This window comes from Lissotriton vulgaris, chromosome 2_1 (assembly GCF_964263255.1).
Source record: "Lissotriton vulgaris chromosome 2_1, aLisVul1.2, whole genome shotgun sequence".
In the NCBI taxonomy this organism is placed as follows: domain Eukaryota; kingdom Metazoa; phylum Chordata; class Amphibia; order Caudata; family Salamandridae; genus Lissotriton; species Lissotriton vulgaris.
This window is the reverse complement of record NC_141687.1, coordinates 1,876,664,685-1,876,688,193: the sequence shown is the minus strand read 5'-3', so window position 1 is coordinate 1,876,688,193 and position 23,509 is coordinate 1,876,664,685. Positions and strand designations below refer to the sequence as shown.

The 23,509-nt window shown below is 49.4% G+C and overlaps 1 protein-coding gene across 1 annotated transcript in view; it reads right to left on the bottom strand.

The window, feature by feature from the left end:
* The window catches only part of LOC147733461 (protein FAM169B-like), a 368,824-nt gene that overhangs the window by 185,383 nt on the left and 159,932 nt on the right, over positions 1-23,509 (bottom strand). The window contains exon 3 of the mRNA XM_086958079.1: positions 4,840-4,939. Within this exon, the coding sequence (XP_086814205.1) occupies positions 4,840-4,939 (100 nt within the window). The remainder of the gene's footprint in view (positions 1-4,839; positions 4,940-23,509) is intronic.

Here is a 23,509-nt window from a genome sequence, read left to right as displayed (position 1 = left end):
GAGGCTGTGCAGCGGAGTTTAGCGTGCCGCCATTCCGGCGTCTATTGAGGCCACGCCCCCTTCTTGAGGCCACACCCCCTATTTACGTCATCTGCAACCATAAAATATGTGCTTCCTTCGGAAGCGCAGTGGACGAGCGCAGCGGGAGCTCCGTTTGCGCGCCGTCCGCGACCGGACCGCGGCCAGCGCCAGCCACGCTGCCGGTGAGGGTAGGGCTACCAAGAGGATCGTATGGTCCAGGTCGGAACTATTAGCACTGAACACATCTAAATCGTGTCAGGCGACTAGGTCTGACTTGGCCAATGCTGCTCTACCGTTGTCAAGCTCGATGTGTAGCAAGACACTTTGTGATGGCCCATCTTCAAAAATATCACATTTAAAATCAAAAACCGAACCTTTAGCTAATCACTCTGATACTACTATTAGGGCCGGCCTACTAAACTGCAGATCCCTCCCTAGGCATGCTGATGATTTCTGGCTGCTATTGGAGGACTCTGAGTGGGACGCCTTATTTCTTACAGAAACTTGGCTGACTGAGGAAAATATGGCCTCCATCTCGCTGGCTGTCCCGCCAGGCTTCAAAATGAGCTTCTCGAATAGAGAAAAGGACAGAAGGGATGGCGGGGTAGCCATTATCTTTAAGAACAAATACACATTGGCGTCCTCAACACCTACCACTATTCCTGGCATAGAGGGGCTACATTTTTGCCTCCAAATCAATCCCCAACTGTCCTTAGCCGGTCTGATCATTTACAGACCCCCGGATTGTTCCTCAACAAATACTTGTGAACTTATGGACTTTATAGTCCAAAGCTCTCTAGCTCACTCATATTTTATTGTAGTTGGCAATTTGCATGTTCACGTAGATAGGCCGGACTGCCCCCTGGCCACTCAACTTATCTCAACACTGGAAGCTGCTAATCTATCTCAAATTATTTTGGAACCGACGCATAAGGCAGGTCATATGTTGGATTTGATTTTTTCCAACATCTTGGACACGACAGCCAAACCCCCACAGCCATTGCTCTGGACGGATCACTTTTAATCCCCTTCTCTTTTTCCCTCCCTCCCCAGTACCAGACAAATGGGAGACGTTCATATGTACGAAGAAAATGGGATCATATATCAGCAGACACCCTCTGCCCTGCTCTTGCAGTTACCCCCCCAGCTCTGACTACTGACGTGAACACTGATGCGATGGCGCTGAACCGCTGGACAGGAAACACGGTGGATATTATCGCTCCTGCAAAAGTCGCCACATCACGCAGAGAATCCCCCTCCGCCCCATGGTTCTCTACTGAGCTGATGGCTGAAAAAAGCAACTGCAAAAGGCTAGAGCGACTATGGCGGGCAAACTATTGTGACTCAGCAAAAATTTGCTACAAAGAAGCCCTCCGCGGTCTCCATCAATCTATAAAAAAAGCTAAAAAACTATTCTTTGTGTCTTCCATTCAGCAAGCGGAGCAATCAAGCAAAGAAGTTTTCAAGATTGTTCAATCTTTTTTTAAACCTAGGGCTATTGAGACTGAAGTCACTCCGTCGGAGAAACTCTGTGAGGACATCTCTGACTTTTTTGATAAAAAAAATTGAGAAGGTATATGATACCTTCACTAGTCCCGAGTCCACAGTAATGACGGACATGGCTGATAATGTGTTGCCCTCCTCCTCCCTAGCTCAATTTCACCCTATTTCCCTTACCGAGGCCTTGAAGGAAATACAAAAATGTAAATCAGGGGCCCCTGAGGACCCCTGCCCGCCTAAGCTTTGGAAAATGATGTCAGACTCGATTGCTATACCACTCTTACACATCTGGAATACGTCCATTGCAACAGGTATATTCCCTGAGTGCTGGAAACACGCCACACTCCTTCCTCTGAAAAAGAAACCCAATGGCGCCCCGGACGATCTAAGTAATCTCCGCCCAATCTACCTACTAGCAGCTCCAGGCAAAATGCTCGAAAAATTGATACAACGTCAATTGAACAGATTTATTGAGGAAAAAAAGATTCTGCATGAAACTCAGTCAGGTTTTAGATCGGGATTCAGCACAGAGACCGCCCTCATTGAGGTGGCTGAGTCGATTAGGTGGTCCCTAGATTCAGGAGCATCAGCTATGCTGGTGCTCCTGGATCTATCAGCCGCATTTGATACAGTGGATCATGGTAGATTGTTGCTACAGCTGAAGGACATAGGTTTGGAAGACAAGGCACTGAGTTGGCTACACTCCTATCTTACAGATCGTTCCCAGAAAGTAGCCTTGGGCACCTTCTCCTCAAAACCTAAACGCCTCTGGTGTGGCGTCCCTCAGGGGTCGGCACTCAGCCCTTTACTTTTTAATGTTTATTTAGCCCCACTTTTTACCCTGATTGCAAAATGGGGTGTTAAGGCGATTTCGTATGCAGATGATACGCAATTAGTCTTCCCCTTTTCTGATGTGTCTGAGGCAGCTTTTAGTAAAATGAGGGGCTGTCTTCGAGATGTTGCCAGTTGGATGAATGCCAACAAACTAAAACTGAATGCAGGCAAAACGGAGGTCGTCTTCTTTGGCAAACACACTCGTCCCCCCTCGGACCTGTGGTGGCCTCCTGAAATGGGTCCACCCCCTCTACCTAGCACCAATGCGAAGAATTTGGGAGTAAGATGGGACGAGAGTCTCTCCTTTTCTTCACATATACAGCAGGTCACAACTGGGTGTCTCGACAAACTCAGGAACCTCCGAAAGTTCCTCTCTCTTTTGCCAGAAGACTGTCGCAAAACGGTAGTCCATGCAACAGTTACATCCAGATTGGACTACGTGAAGGGCCTTTATCTTGGCCTACCTAAATATTTGGTGCAACGCCTGCAGATCATGCAGAATGAGGCTGCGAGACTGTTAAAGCACATCCCTTTCAGCACGTCTCTCTGCATCTGCGCAAACTGCACTGGCTCCCTGTGGCTAGCAGAATAAAGTTCAAAGCTCTAACTTTGGCGTTTAGAGCACTAAAGGGGACCTGTCCCAATTACTTAAAACTCAGACTCCCCCGATATCATCAGGAGAGGTGCCTGCGATCCAACTCTCTGCTTCAGCTGCTCGTCCCACGCGCCAGGAAAGCTAGACTTGGAGGTAGGTCCTTTTCTGCTGGCACGGCGATAATCTGGAACGCCCTGCCTGCCACCATCCAATCTGCCACGACAGAATCTAGCTTCAAGAAGCAACTAAAGACCTGGCTCTTTACCCAGAAAAGCTAAGCACTCCCCCCCTTCTTGCTCTGCCTTAAAAAAAATGCTCATTTAGCACCGGGACACCTCCGTGCGAGGTAGCTGTTCGCGCTCTACAAATATCAGTATTATTATTATTATTATTAATTGTGAGGGGCTGTACGCAGGGCCAAATATATCTTCATCCTCAGATTCCTGAAAGTCCAGGAGGCATGATGGATGCAGATGAGAAATTTCCGAAAAGCCCTGAGGCAGAGATGGAGTTGTACTCTTACTGGGAATATGCAGGATGAAACCACCAACACTTCCCGCCCCCCACTCTCCCCACCCTTTCAATAGCGTCATCAATGGCATAATCGACGGGATCGTCGACAGTGGTGCTGAGATGAATCTTTGTTGATGGACAGCAGCGGGTACGGTCTTCAGTGATAAAGTGGTGACAAGGAAAGCTTCGTCGCCGGAGACTGTCTCGTCGTTGCCGATGACTGTGCCGAAGTCACACTTTGTCGACAACGTGATCGTCATCGTCTTGATCGTCGATGTAGTGGAAGTTGACATCAACGGTGTGGATGCTCATGGTGACATAGAAGCCGCAGATGGTTAGTTCTTCATCGACGGGGATGTTGACAGACGATTTTTCATTGAAGAGGGCTCCTTGAAGGTGGAAGGAGAAGCAGATGGAGGTGCTGAATCAGACCTCTGATGAGAGGAATAAGGGCAGCTGGCTCTTTTCTTGAATCTTGAACTTTTTTCACCACTAGTCTCCACTATGAGACGTAGATATTTTAGAGTCTCAGTGAGATGATGATGATTCTCCCTCTTTCAAGAGTTGGTATGAGACTTCTCCTCACACTCTGAGTCAGAGACAGTCTTCTTCTTCTGTAGCCACAGAAGTAATCTACCCTCCCGGTCTCTGAGGGTCTTCACAGAAAAAGTACAGCAGTACTTGCTTTCTTTCAGCTTATGGTCAGGATAAAGAGAGTACAAGAATCCTTTATGTGGATCCTCAGAACAGAGTCTGGCTTTTCCACAAGTCGTGCAAGTCCTAAAAAGCCTTTTTTTAGACTTAGACATTCATTGTGAAAACAAAGATAATCACACATCCAAACTGCACCTCTGATGATGGCAGGTTAACAGGGACACACTGACTGAGCAGAGCTTAGGGAGACTACCCAACCCATAACGTGTAGTAAGAAATCGGAGGTATGGTGGATGAGTGCTTCAGGGTCTCTGGTTTGATTGGCTGAGTTTTGAATGTATTAAATCAATGTGAATTGGCTGCTAACTGCTATTGTTTTTTCAATTAAGTTTAATGCTAATGCTTTAGCACTGCTTTTATTACTGCCACCCTGGGACTCCCACCATGGCGATGGTGAAGATTCAACCATGTGAATCAATATAAGACACAATACTAGAGAACTGTATCAATCAATGATGGATGTCACAAGCTTAGCATTTGATGCATTTGCGTAACTAACCAGAACTAAAGAATTTGAGGGTTTTTTCACTTTTATTTCATAACTATAACTGTGCTTTACATGACTAAAGTAATGACTTGGTAGGCATAGTAGTACAACTGAGGATTTTATGCAACACTCCACAGAAAGACAACACATTTAAACCAGTTTTGTAAACACTAACCTGTTTCCTTGCACAGTGGGTTCATTAACACCAGAATACTATGTTCAGTGTCATCTCTATACAAAGGAACAAGAGAAACACTGGCGATTCCAATTTTGACCTAGAGAATGATAAAACAGAACACGCTTATCAGAAAAAAGTGTTAAATAGGGGTAATATGTGACTAATCTTTCTGTTTACAATCTATTTTGAACCAAGAGCTGAGTTAAAACATCTCCCTTTTATTTTAATGCAGGGCTGGAAGCCAGACAGATAGGCACATCAGGAGATTTGAAGGAGTTTTTCATACTCGGAAAAGCCCAATCTGAGGTGCAACAGATCGGGTTTTCATGGATAAACTCTTTTAAGACTTCTTTTTATTTTAATTCTATGTCTTTAATTATAGTTTGATTGTGTACAAACACTTTCAGAAATAATTTTGCGATTGCTGCACACTTTGTGGAAACGACCAGCGTGTATTTGTGGTAATTGAACCATTCACCTATTTATTGTAATTCGTTATTATTTTATATTAAATGGATTATATTTTTGGCAGTTACAGTAAATGTAATTGTTTTATTTGTATTACAGTGGAGGTTTCTTTCTTCATAATACAACCCCCTAACAAATAATGTTCTCTATTAAACATATTCTCAAAAAACAAGTACACAACAGTCTTTTTAGACTAAGACGTTTTATTAAATCGTTTTTCTATTTTTAAAAGATTCTCAAATTAATGTAATGCTTACCCATATAAGTTTGCAAACAAGACAATGGTGGACAACTAAATGGTAGCCTACGATGAATTAGCCTTAAAGAAATGGTAGGACATTAGGAATAATATGCTATCCATGTTAAACCCTTCCCTGTTACAAGCAAGACTGTTGTGCCAGACCCATGGCTTTAGCCCATCTCCAGCCAAGACTCTGCTAAATATAATCTAAGGCAGCTCCAGGGTTAGATGGTGATCAATGCAGTACAAGATCCTCACTATCTCGTTTAAAGGAAAACAAAATCCTTACATGAAAGATTCTCTGGCATGTTTCATTTGGGTGTTTGGAACAGTAGACACCAAGACACAGTCTTGTTCTAGGTCACATGGCACACCTACACTGTCACGAAAGCATGCAAATGCCCAACTCACTTGCAACCTCAAATCCCTCAAAGAAGTGGGCACTTACCATGTGGGGCTAATGAAAGGCGCTTTATACTTATAGGTGTAATTATTTATTCAGAACACCCCATGGATCCAGGAACAAGCCTCCTTACATGCTAATTGCCAGTGCCGAAACAGCACAAGAAATATATGTCTAACATTTCAGTATTATTGTCATCACAGATGTTACACACATCCCTTCCTTCAGCACACAAGTCCACACAAAAAATAACCTTTGCCCGTCATAAAGAAGTTAGCATTCAAACAAGGGTATGAAGAAAGACTACACAACAGTGGGACAGACTACACACCCACACACAACTCATTACATTATCATCCTCGTCCAGAACCTCATTACTCAACACATCCATACTGCTCTTCAGTGATCCCTTTTCCACTGCTTCCTTTCCACAATGACCCAACACATGCTCCTATGCTCCACGCATAACAAGGTGCACAGCATTTTAATGTCTCAAAGCTTCTTCTATGGCAACTCAACAAACTTCTTGCTCCTCACCCATAGACAAATGTCTATTTAATGCTTACATGCACAATGCATCATCCTAGGTCTCATTTCATCTAAACTCCACCGTTCCTAGGTGTTGCCATCAATACTAGCATCACACTTGAGTGACTCTTCTGATAGTTCCAACCAGTATACAACCCATCAATGGCCATTTTAGGGTCCTGAAGGCTTAAAACATTTTGAGCAAACTCAATCATTTCATCCTTGTGGTCAGTGAGGACTAATGGTATCATACCCTTAATCTATATGTTGAACATCTCCACCAATCCATTTCCTGCTTTGTGGTAAAAAGAGGTACATTTATACACAATTCGCAACCTAACAAAAATCTTTTCATTAAATCTGAACAAAAATACTGTGCTATCTAGGGTTGACTCAGTCTTTCTCCCTAGAATGCATACCACACTCTGATTCTATGTAATTTGTCTATGGGGTTACGGGACAGTGTTATAAACTAGAGTAAAGTTTGAGGCAGTCATGTATTACCAAAATGGTAGGGATGTTAGGTGGTGCTAATTTGTTTACAAATTTTGATTACACCAAGAGATTAATTAAAACATTTTAGAACTTTCAAAGCTCAATTTGGAATGTATTTCTTCCACCGCATGCCTTATGGCTTATGGTGAAACCGCAAAACCGGTCCTAGGATGCTTGTTTACGGTCCAGGGAGGACCTGGCTTAGCAGTTCGGGCTGGACTGTTCCCATGAGGCACAAGGTCAAGACTGATTTGCATATGGCAAGGTCTAAACTGGGGTGGCATGGTGAGCAAAAGAATGATGGATTTAACCCAGATCTCTTGACTGGGGGTGAATGTTTTAATTTGTTCTGCATTCCTTCCATCAATTGTGCGTCTTTTGCCTTACGGCTTATGCGTGGCATCATCTAGTTTTCAAAAACCTATGAGCAATTTGTTTGAAACGTTTCCTGGTGTCAAGTTCTTTCTGGACAACATCGCAGTCTTTGGTGCCACATCGAAGGAGCGTATTAGTAGAATGAAGAATGTACTTGATGTACTTGGGAAGCATGGCATGACCGTGAAAGCAAAGAATTGTATGCTTCAACATTCAAAGTTCAATTATCTAGGACAGTGGTTCTTAACCTGTGGTCTGAGGACCCCCACAAAGTCTGCAAAGCCCACTCAGGGGGTCCATGACTGTTTAACAAATATGAAGCTTCGTGCTGGTCTACTGTGTCATTTGGTAATGGACGCCAGAGTTCGGTTTAAGAGCACTTCTAAAAAAATTATAAGAGAACAATGCCCGCCTAGTGTAGAAGGAAGACAGTGGTGAGTGGTGGGTGGATATAATGTTACATTTTGCTTGACCACAGAAGGAAGGATGTACATTTCAGGATGAATGGTTCTCAAAATGAGATAATGATCTTATTTTTATGACAGTTTGTGATTTACTTCATGTTAAGATTAGTTGGTTTAAGGCTGATAAGAGTGCAAGGAGTTTTGAAAAGGTGAAGCAGAAATTGTTGGTCCAAAGTAGGTTTTTGTTGTGAGGTCCTAGATTTGTTCCTCCCACTGGTATTTGACAGATATGGCAAATGAGGGACATCAGGGTATGAGTCAAATGAAAGAAAGATTAAGAAGTTGATAATGGTGGACAGGAATGGTGGTTGCAGACCATGAGTTTTAGAGAATTCCTTTTAGTCCATTGCAAAAAATTGCTTTCAATATTGTAGGTCCGCTCAACTTTAGTTATGTGCCCTTACATGTATTGGCCTTTAGGAGATTTGTATTCCAGATGGCCAGAGATTCGGGACATCAGGGACATTTCTACTTAATAGGGTATCAAGATCTTGAGTCAAGTGCATTCCAGGGAGAGTAACCCAAAAGTGCATTTGACAAGACAATGGGGTTCAGTTGACTTCCAAGGTGATGGAAGATTTTATTATAATAATAAAAATAGGAATTCCTATTTGTAAAGCGCAAACATATCACCCCTTAAGGTTTCAAGGTGCTGGGGACCGTCGGGAGATTACGTGAGCTATTGCTTGTGGGACACCCCCGCGCCGCACGGCCACCAGCTGCTGCGTGTGCCACTCCGCTTTGCCCTCTGCCTCGCAGCCTGCCTCGTTGCCGGCTGACGCCGCTGCCGTCTGTTTTGTTTTCTTTTTGCGAATCATTTGTGCTTGTTTTTCTGCCTCGTGGCCGGCTGACGCCGCTGCCGTCTGTTTTGTTTTCTTTTTGCGAATCATTTGTGCTTGTTTTACTGCCTCGTGGCCGGCTGACGCCGCTGCCGTCTGTTTTGTTTGTTTTATAACATTTGTGCTTGTTCCCCACTGTATTTACTGTTTGTGCCTATTGTTTGGTCACTTGCCCGTTTCTCGTTCTCCTTCCTGTCTGCCCGCCTACCGCGCCGCCCTCCGCCTTCCCTCCCCGCTTCCCGCCACCACCGCTGACCACGCCCCCTTTCCCTCTGCTCCCGCCTCCCAGCTGCCCCGCCCACCCGCGCACTTGGCCTTAAATGGCGACCGTGCGACGCAGGTGAGTGTGACCCACTTGTGGGACACCCCCGCGCCGCACGGCCACCAGCTGCTGCGTGTGCCACTCCGCTTTGCCCTCTGCCTCGCAGCCTGCCTCGTTGCCGGCTGACGCCGCTGCCGTCTGTTTTGTTTTCTTTTTGCGAATCATTTGTGCTTGTTTTTCTGCCTCGTGGCCGGCTGACGCCGCTGCCGTCTGTTTTGTTTTCTTTTTGCGAATCATTTGTGCTTGTTTTACTGCCTCGTGGCCGGCTGACGCCGCTGCCGTCTGTTTTGTTTGTTTTATAACATTTGTGCTTGTTCCCCACTGTATTTACTGTTTGTGCCTATTGTTTGGTCACTTGCCCGTTTCTCGTTCTCCTTCCTGTCTGCCCGCCTACCGCGCCGCCCTCCGCCTTCCCTCCCCGCTCCCCGCTTCCCGCCACCACCGCTGACCACGCCCCCTTTCCCTCTGCTCCCGCCTCCCAGCTGCCCCGCCCACCCGCGCACTTGGCCTTAAATGGCGACCGTGCGACGCAGGTGAGTGTGACCCACTTGTGGGACACCCCCGCGCCGCACGGCCACCAGCTGCTGCGTGTGCCACTCCGCTTTGCCCTCTGCCTCGCAGCCTGCCTCGTTGCCGGCTGACGCCGCTGCCGTCTGTTTTGTTTTCTTTTTGCGAATCATTTGTGCTTGTTTTTCTGCCTCGTGGCCGGCTGACGCCGCTGCCGTCTGTTTTGTTTTCTTTTTGCGAATCATTTGTGCTTGTTTTACTGCCTCGTGGCCGGCTGACGCCGCTGCCGTCTGTTTTGTTTGTTTTATAACATTTGTGCTTGTTCCCCACTGTATTTACTGTTTGTGCCTATTGTTTGGTCACTTGCCCGTTTCTCGTTCTCCTTCCTGTCTGCCCGCCTACCGCGCCGCCCTCCGCCTTCCCTCCCCGCTCCCCGCCACCACCGCTGACCACGCCCCCTTTCCCTCTGCTCCCGCCTCCCAGCTGCCCCGCCCACCCGCGCACTTCGCCTTAAATGGCGACCGTGCGAACGCGCAGCGGTCACGCGCAGCGGGCGCGCCGTTTGTGCGCCGAAGGCGCGCCAAAGGTAAGCCCGTCTACGCCCGTCCGCGCCTGGACCGCGCCCAGTGCCAGGACCCCTGGCCCCCGAAGAGCCCGACCAACCCGCCTGACGTACTCCGCCGCCACCCTCACCGCACTCAACACCGGCCGACTCCCTGAATGCCACCAAGCCACACCACGACGCACCCACGGACCCTTCAGCTGCCACGCCTGCAAGTTCACCTGCACCCGGACCTGCCTCGCACCAGCACCCGCCAAGTCGAACGCCAGCAGCACCCACCTCAAGTGCATCCTGCTCAACACCCGCTCCGTCCACAGACACGCCATCGAACTCTGGAACCTCCTCGACACCACAGCCCCTGACGTTGCCTTCCTCACAGAGACCTGGATGAACGCCTCTTCAGCTCCAGACATCGCCATCGCTATCCCAGAGGGCTACAAGATCGTCCGGAGGGACCGCAACGCCAACCAGATGGGAGGAGGCATCGCCATCATCCACAGGAGCACCATCCGTCTCACGACCAGCACCGACAACACCCTGACCAGCGCCGAACACCTGCACTTCCAGATCCACACCAACCCGAACACCACCCTCAGAGGCACCCTGATCTACCGACCTCCGGGACCACGCACCCAATTCTGCGAGGACATCGCCGACTTCGTCAGCCCGCATGCCCTCCCCTCCGCTGACTACATCCTCCTGGGGGGGGAAGCACCACTTACAGCGGATATATCGCATCGCACTGACAGTGCATCGCTGCTGTTACATCGTGCACGACAATACATCGCATGGCAGCAGGACGCATGCAAGTGCATCGCATTTCCTCATACATCGTTAACCATTACATCGGGACTCGAAACATTTTGTTTATTTAAGGCATTTCTTCAACATTAAGTGTCTTGTTTATTTAAAAAGAGACTTTTGCTTTTGTTTATTTAAGGCATTTCTTCGAAACATTTTGTTTATTTAAGGCATTTCTTCAACATTAAGTGTCTTGTTTATTTAAAAAGAGACTTTTGCTTTTGTTTATTTAAGGCATTTCTTCGAAACATTTTGTTTATTTAAGGCATTTCTTCAACATTAAGTGTCTTGTTTATTTAAAAATAGACTTTTGCGAGCGCAATTATTCCGGCATACTTTACAATAAGGGGCATGGTTAAATACCGGCATATGAAACATTTTCTTTATTTAAGGAGAAGAGACTTTTGCGAGCGCAATTATTCCGGCACACACTTTACTGAAAAAATACCGGAGACTTTTCACACACACACAGAACAGCATTTTGTTTGGGCCATTTCTTTACCGGGCATTTGTTTCATTGTTTATTAACTGTAACATTAAGTGTGTGCTTTTGCGAGCACACACTTAACTGATATAAAAAAAAAGCGTCCATAATTACATTAACATGTGGGCTGACGGATAGGTTGCCAGACTTTGGTGCTGTCAGGCAAGGTTCGAGCCTCCACTCATAGCAAGATGAATTGTGTTCATAAAATGGAAATTATTTTTTTTTAAGTACATTGAACCTACATTGCATTATTATATGAAAAATATCGGCATACTTTACATTAAGGGCCTGGTTTATTTACGACACTTTTGCAAGCACACACTTTACTTTACAAGAATCGCTTTTTGTTTGGTGCATTTCTTTACCGGCCATTTGTTTATTTAAAAGACTTTTGACTGCAGAATCGCATTTAGTTTATTGAAACATTAAGTGTATTGTTTATTTAAGAAGACACTTTTGCCAGTACATTTAAAGATACTCACGTCAAATTCCTGCATCATATTTAATAAAGATCACGTCAAATTCATGCATCATATTTAATAAAGATCGTCATCTGATGGGTGGATGGGTGGGTGGCTGGGTGGCTGGGTGGGATGGGATGGGATGGATAGATGTGGGTGGTTGGCTGGGCGGGTGGGTGGGTGGGATGGGTGGATGGGTGATGGTGGATTAATGGATGGATAGGTGGGTGGGTGGGTGGGAGGGTGGGATGGGATGGGTGAGAGGCTGGGTGGGATGGGTGGTTGGGTGATGGTGGATTAATGGATGGGTGGGTGCTGGGGGATGCATGGGTGGGTGGCTGGTGGGTGGATAGATGGCATACTGCAAGCATTTGAAGCACACAATTAGTGTTGTGTGATGCAGGCAACAACGTGACCACTTGTCCAAGATAGCCTTAACAAAATAAATTTCTTGGTTTTAGATATTTACTAGCAAATAAAATACATACACATTTTATAGTGACGTTTTCGTCCTTCCTTTTCTTTGAAGATTCTAATCAGTGGCGTCTCCCCTCCGCCTGCACCATCCCTCCCTCCACCTGCACCATCCCTCCCTCTACCTGCACCATCCCTCCCTCCGCCTGCACCATCCCTCCCTCTGCCTGCACCATCCCTCCCTCTGCCTGCACCATCCCTCCCTCCGCCTGCACCATCCCTCCCTCCGCCTGCACTATCCCTCCCTCCGCCTGCACTATCTCCGCTCCGCCTGCACCATCCCTCCCTCTGCCTGCACTATCTCCCCTCCGCCTGCACCATCCCTCCCTCTGCCTGCACCATCCCTCCCTCTGCCTGCACCATCCCTCCCTCTGCCTGCACCATCCCTCCCTCTGCCTGCACTATCCCTCCCTCTGCCTGCACCATCTTGTAAATGCGCGCTGACACGACTACTGTGGTAACATTTTAGTCGCAAGTTTCTTACTCTTGGACGTATTGCCCAATATGTAATATGCACACTACAAAAAGCTTTAAGTCTTTTAAAATGTATCTAGCCGCTGTGTGATGCGGACATATAGAAGAAACCACTTGGTACAGACATGTACGTGGTGTAAGGCCGTGTAAAGCCGTGGTGTAAAACCGTACGTGGCACGCTGCTATATTCAAAATAGGGAATACTACAAGCCAAGAACGCTACCTGAATGACTTACTACTGCGGTGGCACAACGAAATACCACGTTATCCAAATGTCGCATACCGCAGTGTCTCATACAAGGCTGAGGGAAAACCAGCGCTATTCTAATCACATTTTTACAAAACATTTACAATCGGGGTTATACTTATAAATAAAGCAGGAACCGCGGCCTATGTGTTTTTCATCAGAAGAAATGTTACTAGTGCACGAGCATAAGTGTCAAATTTACATAAATTCGGCATTTCAAATTGATCTTCTAAGCGTTGCCTTTGTCCGCGTTGTGCTCTTCTAAAATGCAGTGGAATTAAACAAGCGCTTCACTACAACTAAATAGAAAAACATTGCCGACTCAACTGAATTCGTGTTATTTTTAAAGGGAAGTGAGCATAAACCATCAGTATCGAGAAAATGTAAAAAAAAAACATATGCATAGATGGCCTGTAGTGAACAGTATAGGCAGGTCACTAAATGTCAGCGTTTAATAAATGCGAATCAGTCCAGAGTGAACCAAAATATATTGTACGACAAATGCAATGCAACAACACTATCGTTTGTGTGTTAAAATAACTTAAAATCGCCATAGAAAAAAACATAATTTATTTGAAAAGGAAAGGTAGCACTCGCTTTCTTTTGTCGGACTATCTCTGTAATAAAATATACTTCGAGTGGTCTTTGGGTCCTCCATTACCTCACGTTTGCCTTCGTTATTTAAATGTTTTCTACGAGCTTTGTTGTCTCCCATATGCTAGGAAGCTAACCAAAGAGAACAAATACTTACACAGCCCGTTCACGCTTCATTCAGTGTACAGCACGGAATTAGTAGAGAATAAAAAGAGTAAGCAGGAGCATACTGGACACTTACGGTTCCAAAGGCAGTCCACAGGATAAGGACACAGGCACAAATGGTAGGAAGACACGGTGGGCAACACAATATATCCCCCTCCCCCTCCCCCCCCCCAGATTTGGAACTGATGTGAAGCATCGCGTTGTCATGTCGCGCGATGTTATGTCGCCGATGTGACACCCGATCCTGTTCCACGGCCGCATTTGCGGCGCAACGTCGTGCGATGCCAAAATGGCCGATGTAAGGGCCATTGCGATGTATTGTCCGCGATGCGAACGCCCGCGAGGACGTTGCACGCGACGGATCGTCATACAACCAACAGACCTCAACTTCCACCTGGAGAACAACAACGACCGCAACACCAGCACCCTGCTCGACAACCTCGCCAATCTTGGACTCAAGCAGCTGGTGTCCACCCCCACCCACCTCGCCGGACACACACTCGACGCAGTCTTCTCTGCCAGCACAGACATCAACTTCAGCCACGCCACAGAGCTTCAATGGACGGACCACAGCTGCGTCCACTTCTCCTTCAAGAGAACGACGACCCACCACCACCAGAATCAGACCGCCCGCAGAAGCTGGAACAAGATCACAGCAGACCAGCTCGCCGCTTCCCTGAGCCAGCACCCTCCCGCCAGCTCAGCGAACCCCAGCCAGGCCGCCGACAACCTCACGAGGTGGATCAGCAACTGCGCGGACGAAGTCGCCCCGCTGAGAACCCCGCCCAGCAGATCCGGCAGCAAGAAAGCCCCGTGGTTCACCGACGAACTCAAGAGCTCCAAAAAGAACTGCCGAGCCCTCGAGAAAGTCTGGAAAAGGGATCCTACACCAGACAACAGGACCACCTTCAAGCTGGCCACCCGGAAGCACCACCAGCTGATCCGCGCCGCCAAGAAAACTGCGTTCAAGGACAGGTTGGACAACAACGCACACAACTGCAAGGAACTCTTCAACATCGTGAAAGAGCTCTCCAACCCCAGCGCAGGAAACAACGACATCACCCCATCGCAAGACCTCTGCAACTCCCTCGCTTCATACTTCCACAACAAGATCGCAGACATACACAACAGCTTCAACAACCAACCAACGAACACCAAGACCGAACAACCACCCCCCACCACCACCCTCCACGCCTGGACCCCGATCAGCACCGAAGACACCATCCGCACGATGAACTCCATCCACTCCGGATCACCGACTGACCCCTGCCCTCACCACATCTTCAACAAGGCTGACGCTGTCATCGCACCCCACCTGCGAGACATCATCAACACATCCTTCGACACCGCCACCTTCCCTGAGAGCTGGAAGCACGCCGAACTCAGCGCTCTTCTCAAGAAACCCACAGCGGACCCCACCGAACTCAAGAACTACCGCCCCATCTCGCTCCTCCCGTTTCCAGCCAAAGTCATCGAGAAGACCGTCAACAAGCAGATGGCCGCCTTCCTCGAGACGAATGGATCCCTCGACCCCTCGCAGTCCGGCTTCCGAGCCAATCACAGCACCGAGACCGCCCTCATCGCCGCCACCGATGACATCCGAGCCCTGATGGACAACGGAGAAACAGCGGCCCTCATCCTCCTAGACCTCTCCGCGGCTTTCGACACTGTCTGCCACCGCACCCTAGCACAGCGCCTCAGCAATGTCGGAATCCAGGACAAGGCGCTGGAATGGATCATCTCCTTCCTCGACGGAAGAACACAGAGAGTCCGTCTATCACCGTACAAGTCAGAGGCCACCGAAGTCATCTGCGGCGTCCCTCAAGGATCCTCTCTGAGCCCCACCCTCTTCAACGTCTACATGAGCCCCCTCGCGGCCATCGCACGCCAGCACAACCTCAACATAATCTCCTACGCCGACGACACCCAGCTGATCCTCTCCCTGACCAACGACCCCGCCGCCGCCAGGGCCAACCTGCACGAAGGGATGAAAGAGGTAGCCGAGTGGATGACGACCAGCCGCCTGAAACTGAACTTGGACAAGACGGAGGTCCTCATCCTGGGCTCCTCACCCTCCGCCTGGGACGACTCCTGGTGGCCTCCCGCCCTGGGCACCGCACCCAAACCGACAGACCATGCACGCAACCTGGGCTTCATCCTGGACTCCTCCCTCTCCATGACCAGGCAAGTCAACAACGTCTCATCGGCATGCTTCAACATCCTCCGCATGCTACGAAAGATCTTCTGGTGGATCCCCACCGAGACCAGGAAGACCGTCACCCAGGCCCTCGTCACCAGCCGACTGGACTACGGCAACGCCCTCTACGCCGGTACCACCGCCAAGCTCCAGAAGAGACTCCAGCGGATCCAGAACGCCTCAGCCAGACTCATCCTCGACATCCCACGATCCAGCCACATCTCCGGACATCTGAGAGACCTTCACTGGCTCCCCGTCAACAAAAGAATCACCTTCCGCCTCCTCACCCACGCACACAAAGCCCTACACGACCAAGGCCCGAGCTACCTCAACAGCCGAGTCAACTTCTACGCTCCCAAACGCCACCTCCGATCAGCCAACCACGCCCTCGCCGACGTCCCCCGCATCCGAAGAGCGACTACAGGAGGAAGGTCCTTCTCCTACCTGGCCGCCAAGACCTGGAACTCCCTCCCGACCGACCTGCGCCTGACCCAAGACCACCTCTCCTTCAGGAAGAAGCTGAAGACCTGGCTGTTCGAGCAGTAGCGGCACCCCCCCCCCCCCCCCCCCCCAGCGCCTTGAGACCCCACGGGTATGTAGCGCGCTATATAAATGTCTGTGATTGATTGATTGATTGATTGCCCAGAGTCCAAGTGAGCTGAGCAGCTACCGGGGATCGAACCGTGAGCCCAGCACTTGGAGTCAGCCGCTCAGGCCGATGCCTCACACCTCTCCCTCAAATGAAACATGGCACAATTCACAAAAAAACAGCCTAGTAATACTCCACAAACAAATAGCACAGGGGAGAGGTTCAATAGAACCCTGAAGGATTGTGTGCAAATATCAAGAAGTGTTAGGAAGGACTGGAAGAGAAATTGTTTACCCCTCATTTCACCAGTGGCATCACGCCATATGAACTTTTCTAGAATAGACTACAGTGCGCAATGTTGCGCCCTTCATGAATTGCAGAGAATACAGAAACAAAATGGGACAAGATGGAGGTTGATAGGAGGTTGAGCAGTAAAATGTATGTACAGGCTATGAGAAAACCTTCTTATAGCAAACAACTCTACTGCTGATGTGGCTGTAGGTTCTGGTGATTGTGTGGTAGTGGAAAAATCAAAATATCAGACTCCCTGTTTGGTGCTCCTCTTAGTTGTAAATCTCTTCAAATGAGCTTTAAAACTGGAAGATAATTGCATTTGGAATTTTAATCACATTACTTTGACAAAGAAAGTTATGAAATTACAATTAGTTGCCTGCTTTCTTTCTCCCTGAAATACTTTCTAATATAATGGACTGCATGTATGTGTTTATGGAATAAAATCAATCAACCGAAAGCTTTAAAAATAATGATATACAAGTACATTGATACAATTATACACATACACACTGCTTAATACCACATTTCAAAATGTTTTGAAAAATACAGAAGAACAGATCATTCATAGGAAGTTTTTTTTTTGTATAAATTTGTTTATTGGGTTTTAACCATCAAATTTCATGACAATAGACCTCAATACATTACTACATTCGCACATCAAATAGGTAAAATGCATGTCTCATGACCAAAGGTTTCATTCCTCAATACGTCGAGAGCCCAGTGTGCGACCTGATCCAGGAATATCATGATGCGTTGGAGAGGCTATAGTGTGTTACCTATCAGTAAATGGCGGTGGGTGTGTCTAATACCGCACTGTCGGTCCTCTCGTGGCAGTATGCTCGGTCGGGTGTGGGTTAACACTGTAGGTGTAGTAGGTTGGATTAGTAATGCAGGAGTGTCCCAAAATCCTCGAGAGCTATCATAGCTATATGTGTTCCCAATGTATAACCGTGTCCGGATTGTCTGCCGGTCCAACGTTCAACTATTCTCAACTGTGGGGGATTAACAACAGGGAAAGTAGGGTGTCTGGGGGGGGTCTAGCAGCGACTCTACCGGATTTCCGTTGTCAGGGTAAGTGTAGTTTCTCGATGGGGTGTGGGTGTATATCAGAAGACGCACGAGAAGGGGAGTGGCCACACAGCTACTGCGGCGTCCGTGGCGTTGTCTAGGGGGGGGTTTCCAGGCCGGCCTGCAATCAGGCGTGCTCTCAAGTGTCTTGTGTCTCTCAGATGCTCCCCGTGGCTAGTGGGGCTGGAAGGGATAGCTGGGTCTGGCGTTGTTCATCTGTGAGGGGCTCGGGGGGTCTGTTTCGTGAGTAAATGTATGTAGCAACTGTGCCCATTCTAAGGAGGTAGGGAGGAAGAACTGAAGGGGACCCGTAAACACCCTAAGTGTTTCTTCCTCTGCCTTCCCCCATTTTTTCACCGCGCCTATCCAGGCTGCTTCTGGTGGGCCCGTTGGAGCTCTACAATGCATGGCTATCTCCCTCTTCACTAGCAGGATAGCTAGGGACATAAAATGGTATTGCACTTTCTCAGTTTTCTTTTTGCGGAATATCCCAAGAGCGCAAGCCTCCCAAGTTGACATATTTGTGACCTGGGTCATGTCCCTCAGTGTCTGGTGTACTCTGTCCCAATACCCCTGGATAGTGGGGCAATCTCAGAACATGTGTCTGAAGTCCGCGGTAAGAGTGTGACAGCGGGGGCATGTAAATTGTGTGTCAGGATAGAACTGATGGAGACAATGCGGTGTGAGGTAAGCCCTGTGAAGGATGTTGAACTGTATGTTTCGAAATCGTGCATTTCAGGAAACCTTTTTGGGGTATTCTAAGGCAGTGTCCCATTCCTTGTCGTGTACCACCCTTGCTATGTCCGTTTCCCATTTCTGGCATAGTGGTTGTAATGTCGGGAGGATCAGTGTATGCACCGCTTTGTAGAGCCAGGTGATCAGATGGCGACCTACCCCCATGTGTAGGATAGCATGAATTACTGGATGTGTCAGGGGTTCCTCCGAGTTGGGGTACCAGAACCGTTGACTGCTATCCACAAGCTGTCTGTGTACCAGGAATTCCCGGGTGGGAGATCGTATTGCTCCATCATTTGAGCAAATGTCTTAATCTGTCCTTCTTCAAACATGGATTCCATTTCCGTAACCGCTAGTTCCGTCCAGATTCGTAGGGCACTCTCCGTGTAATATGTCCCCTCTAGGGAAGCCCACTAGTGGTACTAGGGGGGAATATGGGGGTTTGTCCTTTGACAAACGTTGAACCCTCATCATGCAGGTACGGGCTATTGAAACCAGGAGCGGTTGAGAGCGCGTCGGTCTGGTTCCAGGTAGTAACAGTCTACGGAATGCCGGTAATGGTGTGGGGCCCTCCGCAGCGACCGATTCCCCCATGTGTCGCCCGCCATCCAATACGAGAGCCACTGTAATTGTGCTGCCAGAAAGTATGCCTTAAAGGCCGGTGCTCCTAAACCCCCTTCTGTCGTGGGCAGATACAGTGTTAATGCCACTCCTGTGTCTGCCGCCTCCCCAAATCAACTCTGTGAGAAGGCGATCTAACTCCTTGAAAAAGGAGCGCGGCGGGATCACTGGGAGATTAGCGAAATGATACAGTAGGCAGGGGACCATTATCATTTTCGCTATGGCCACCAGTCCTATGGGAGCCAGGGGTAACTTTTTCCAAAATCCTACCGCTGTTCTTAGCCCCGCTAATGTCTTACGATGGTTTCCCTCGTACATATCTTCGGGGGTGTGATACAGGCGCACTCCAAGGTATCTAGGAGCATCTCCATTCCATGCAAGGGATTGTGACCCAATCCGTACCTGGAACGGGGCTAAGTGGGGACTTAGCGCGTATATCGTGGATTTGTCCCAGTTTACCTTGAGACCTGAAGCCCTCGCAAAATCCCCCAGCGCCTCCCAGATGAGTGTTAAGTCCCGGGTGGCGTCACTGATATAGATTAGTAGGTAATCTGCGTATAATGATACACAGTGTGTTGTGTCTGCGAGCGGAATTCCCCAGTCACCACCCTCCAGTGTCAGGCGTAGTGCCAGGGGCTCCACCACCAGGGCAAAAAGTAGGGGAGACAGCGGACATCCCTGCCTGGTCCCCCTTTCCACTACGAACCCCGGGGAGATGTATTTGCCTAGTCTAACCCCGGTGGTGAGACCGAGTGGAAAGAGTAAATCTTGGCGTCAGTGTGGCGCGCTCTCCACACATCCACTAGCACCCAGTGCTCCACCCACCTGTTAAAGAGTTCTGTTTGTTTATGGATCGGTGAATGTGCCGGCGGAGGATGGGATCTATCTAGACTAGTGTCTAAGACGCTGTTGTAGTCCCCGCCCAGTATCCACAGGATAAGTGTGTGTTGGGATAGTGTCCCCGTAAGACGGTCCCAGAAAGTGATCTGTTCTACATTTGGGGCGTATATGCAACCTATCAACACCGATTGACCATCCAGCAGTCCCCCTATCATTGCGAACCGGCCTTCTTTGTCTGTGTGTCGTACTTGCTCCTGAAAGGGGGTGCCCGGTCTGATCCAAACGAGCGCTCCCCTAGCGAACACTGAATACCCTGTGGCGCATACAGTACCCCTCCATTTCCTTTGTAGACGTGTGACCTCCACCGCTGTCAGGTGAGTCTCCTGCAGGAGAGCTATGTGTGCCTGTTGTCTTTCTATGTAGGCATATACTGCATATCGTTTGCTTGCTGTGTGCATTCCCCGCACGTTCAGTGTAAGCAGGTTGAAGTCAGTGTTAGGAACCCTCGTTGTCATGGGTGTCATTGAGTATCGTCTCTGTTCCTCCCATCTCTGTCCCCACTCGCCCCATCGTTTGTGCCATCCCAGCCAGTCTCCACCCGAGGAGCATAGTAAAGTAGGTTAACAAGGTAAATGGTGCAAAAATGTTTGGGAAACAGTCCCAACTGATAGGGCCTATTGTACGAGACAATACGTCCAAAATATGCATCTTGCAGTGTCTCTAGTTCGTTACATTGGGGGGTGCTAGCGTTTCTTCACCGATGGTCGACGTTGTCGCTGACCATTTCAATCTGCAGAAGGGATTATGCCTGCCGTTGTGTCCTCTGCGTTTTTCTGTCTGATGGTACTGGAGAAGCCGTGCCATCATGAGGTGTTCTGTTCGGTAACCAATCGTCTAGTCAAAGTTTATCATATCAGAATGTCTGCTGTTTGCGGGGTTACGGTGTTAAGGAGCCCTCACGGGAGGTATGCGTCACACTGAATTCCTCTCCAGAAGAGAAGATGTGTTGGCCTCTATCTTCTTCCGAGCCCTCGCTCGTGCGCTGGCCTCCGCCGCAGCCTGCAGAGCTTTCCTGCGCTCCGCGATTATCTGTTCCAGACCAGGGGAGTTTCTGGTATTGGGGGCCGATGGCCGGTGGAGCTGTGTCAGAGCAACTCGTTTGGGCTGCCGTCTTCGCCCCCCACGGGATTGGTGGTTCTGTGTGTTTGGTTTGGCAGCTAGGACTCCTATATGTTGTTCCACCCAGTCTCCTGCTTCCGTCGGGTCGGTGAAGAAGTGCGTGGCCTCCTTGTAGAGGATCTTCAGACGAGCCGGGAACAGGAGTGCATATTGGATGTTATTGTTGCGGAGGGTGCGTTTCACTGCTAGGAAATTGGCGCGTTCTTGTTGCACTGCTTGCGAGTAGTCTGAGAACAGCATCACCTGTTTGTCTTCTACCCTGAGTGCCTTTGCATGCCTGGCCGCCCGCAGTATTGTGTCTCTATCTCGATGATGGAGTAATTTCAGGAGGAATGGTCGGGGCGGAGTTCCCGGGAGAGGTTTCCGAGCTGGGACCCTATGCGCACGTTCGATTGAGAAGGGTGACAGATCTTGCGCACGGGTAAATGTCTTGATCCATGTCTCTATGTATTGTACGGGGTCCATCCCTTCCACTCCCTTCTGCAGATTAAGGATGCGTATATTGCTCCGTCTTGACCGACTTTCCAAGTCATCTGTCTTTCGCTCTAGGGCTTACACCTTGACCTGCAGTTCTTTGATAGCTTCCTGTTGCGCTTTTGCTTGCGGTTCCAACTCTTGTAGTGTCCGCTCCCCTTTCTTAACTCGATCCGCAAGTTTTCTATGATCGTCCCGGAGTAGGTTGATGTCCGTGGCGAGTTCCCCGAATTTACTCTCCATTGTCACTCGGGAATGTTCTATTGTCACCAGGACTTTATCAAGTTAGGCCGACATGGTTTGTGATTGCACGGATTCTTCCTCTTGGGTCGCTCATGAGGGAGTCGGAGAATGTGGTCTTCCAGTTTTCGTGGCCGAGATCGCGGTGGTGGCCCGTTGCCTCCCCTTGGCTTTCGGGGGGTGTTGTCCTCGCCAGTCTGCTGCTTCGGTCCTCACGGGGGGTCTCGTTTTCGTAGGCACAGTCTGGTTTACTCGCTACAGTCTCCGCCCTGGTCTCCTGCCGTGGATTACCCTGGGCCTCTCAGCAGATATTTATTTTCATCTCCTGGGATTATACTGCGTTGCGGGATCTGTTGAGCTCATGCACGGGGGTTCCGATGGGGATCGTGGCTTATGGTGACGCTGATGTCTTGGCGCCTGCACGTTGAGCAGTGTGGCTCACTGGTTAGAGGAGGCAGACCTGGAAGCAGAGGTCAGCCCGGGACCAGGGTTCAATTCCTGGCTCGGCGGGGTCTTGAGTCCTAAAATGTCCATGGACTTGACAATTCTCGCTCCGGTGCCTACTCGATTCACAGGTTCACACTCTGCGACTCTGGGCAATAGCTTGCTTAATCTCCACAATGGCCCCTCGCGGCGGGATGCCTGGCTTTCACCTTGCGGATACCCTGCCGGGGTTATCTCACAGGGGAATACCAGGACGGGTTCCCTAAGCAAGCGCTTAGAAACCGCTCGGTGATTTTGCGCTATATAAATTCCTGTACATTTACATTTACATTCACGTTGAAAATTGCCCTGTGTGAGCCCATATCCAGGAGGGCGCCGGGGTGTGCTACACTCGTGGATGGGAGGGGGGAGGAATCCGGGGCCCCCAGCGGCTTTCCCGGTCCTTCGCTGTTTGTTTTCCACGTGCCCCTCCTCGTTGTTCAGCCGCGGGCGTAGTGGGTCATGGAATGGAGGAATGGGGGGCCGTCACACAGCAATTTCACTCTCCCCTCCACCCAGCGAGCCGACGTCCAAGCCGCACTCCTGGGGCACACCTCGCAGTTATCAGCGGGCGGGGGGTCACGCTCCCTCATTCATGCCTCAGAGCTTACCCGTCAATGGGTGCCGCCATGTCGTGGGCGCTTCTTCAGCGGAAGGCGGGGTCCGTCCCAAGGTCTCGTCGTCGGGCGATCACAGCTTCAAATTACACTCCGGGCGTGCTGAGTTCTCCCCTACAGCGCAGCTTCTCAGGCAGGGGCACTGGACACAACAGGGGCTACCATCCGACCCCGAGCCCGAGGCCGGTGGGCGCCTCCATCTTGGGAAGCTGGCCTCAGGTAGGGGGTGTCCTGACGTCTATGTGGACGCCACCTATCGTAACGGTCCCGACGGGGCAACGGTGGTTCTGATGGGCCTCACGGGTGTCGCCGCTGTGGGAGCCGAACTGCTCAGAGGGTCATCGCATCAGCAGCAGGTATCGGCACTGGGCGCCGCCATTTTGTGTGCGGGAACCGGCGCCTGTTCCGGAGCCGCTTCGCGGC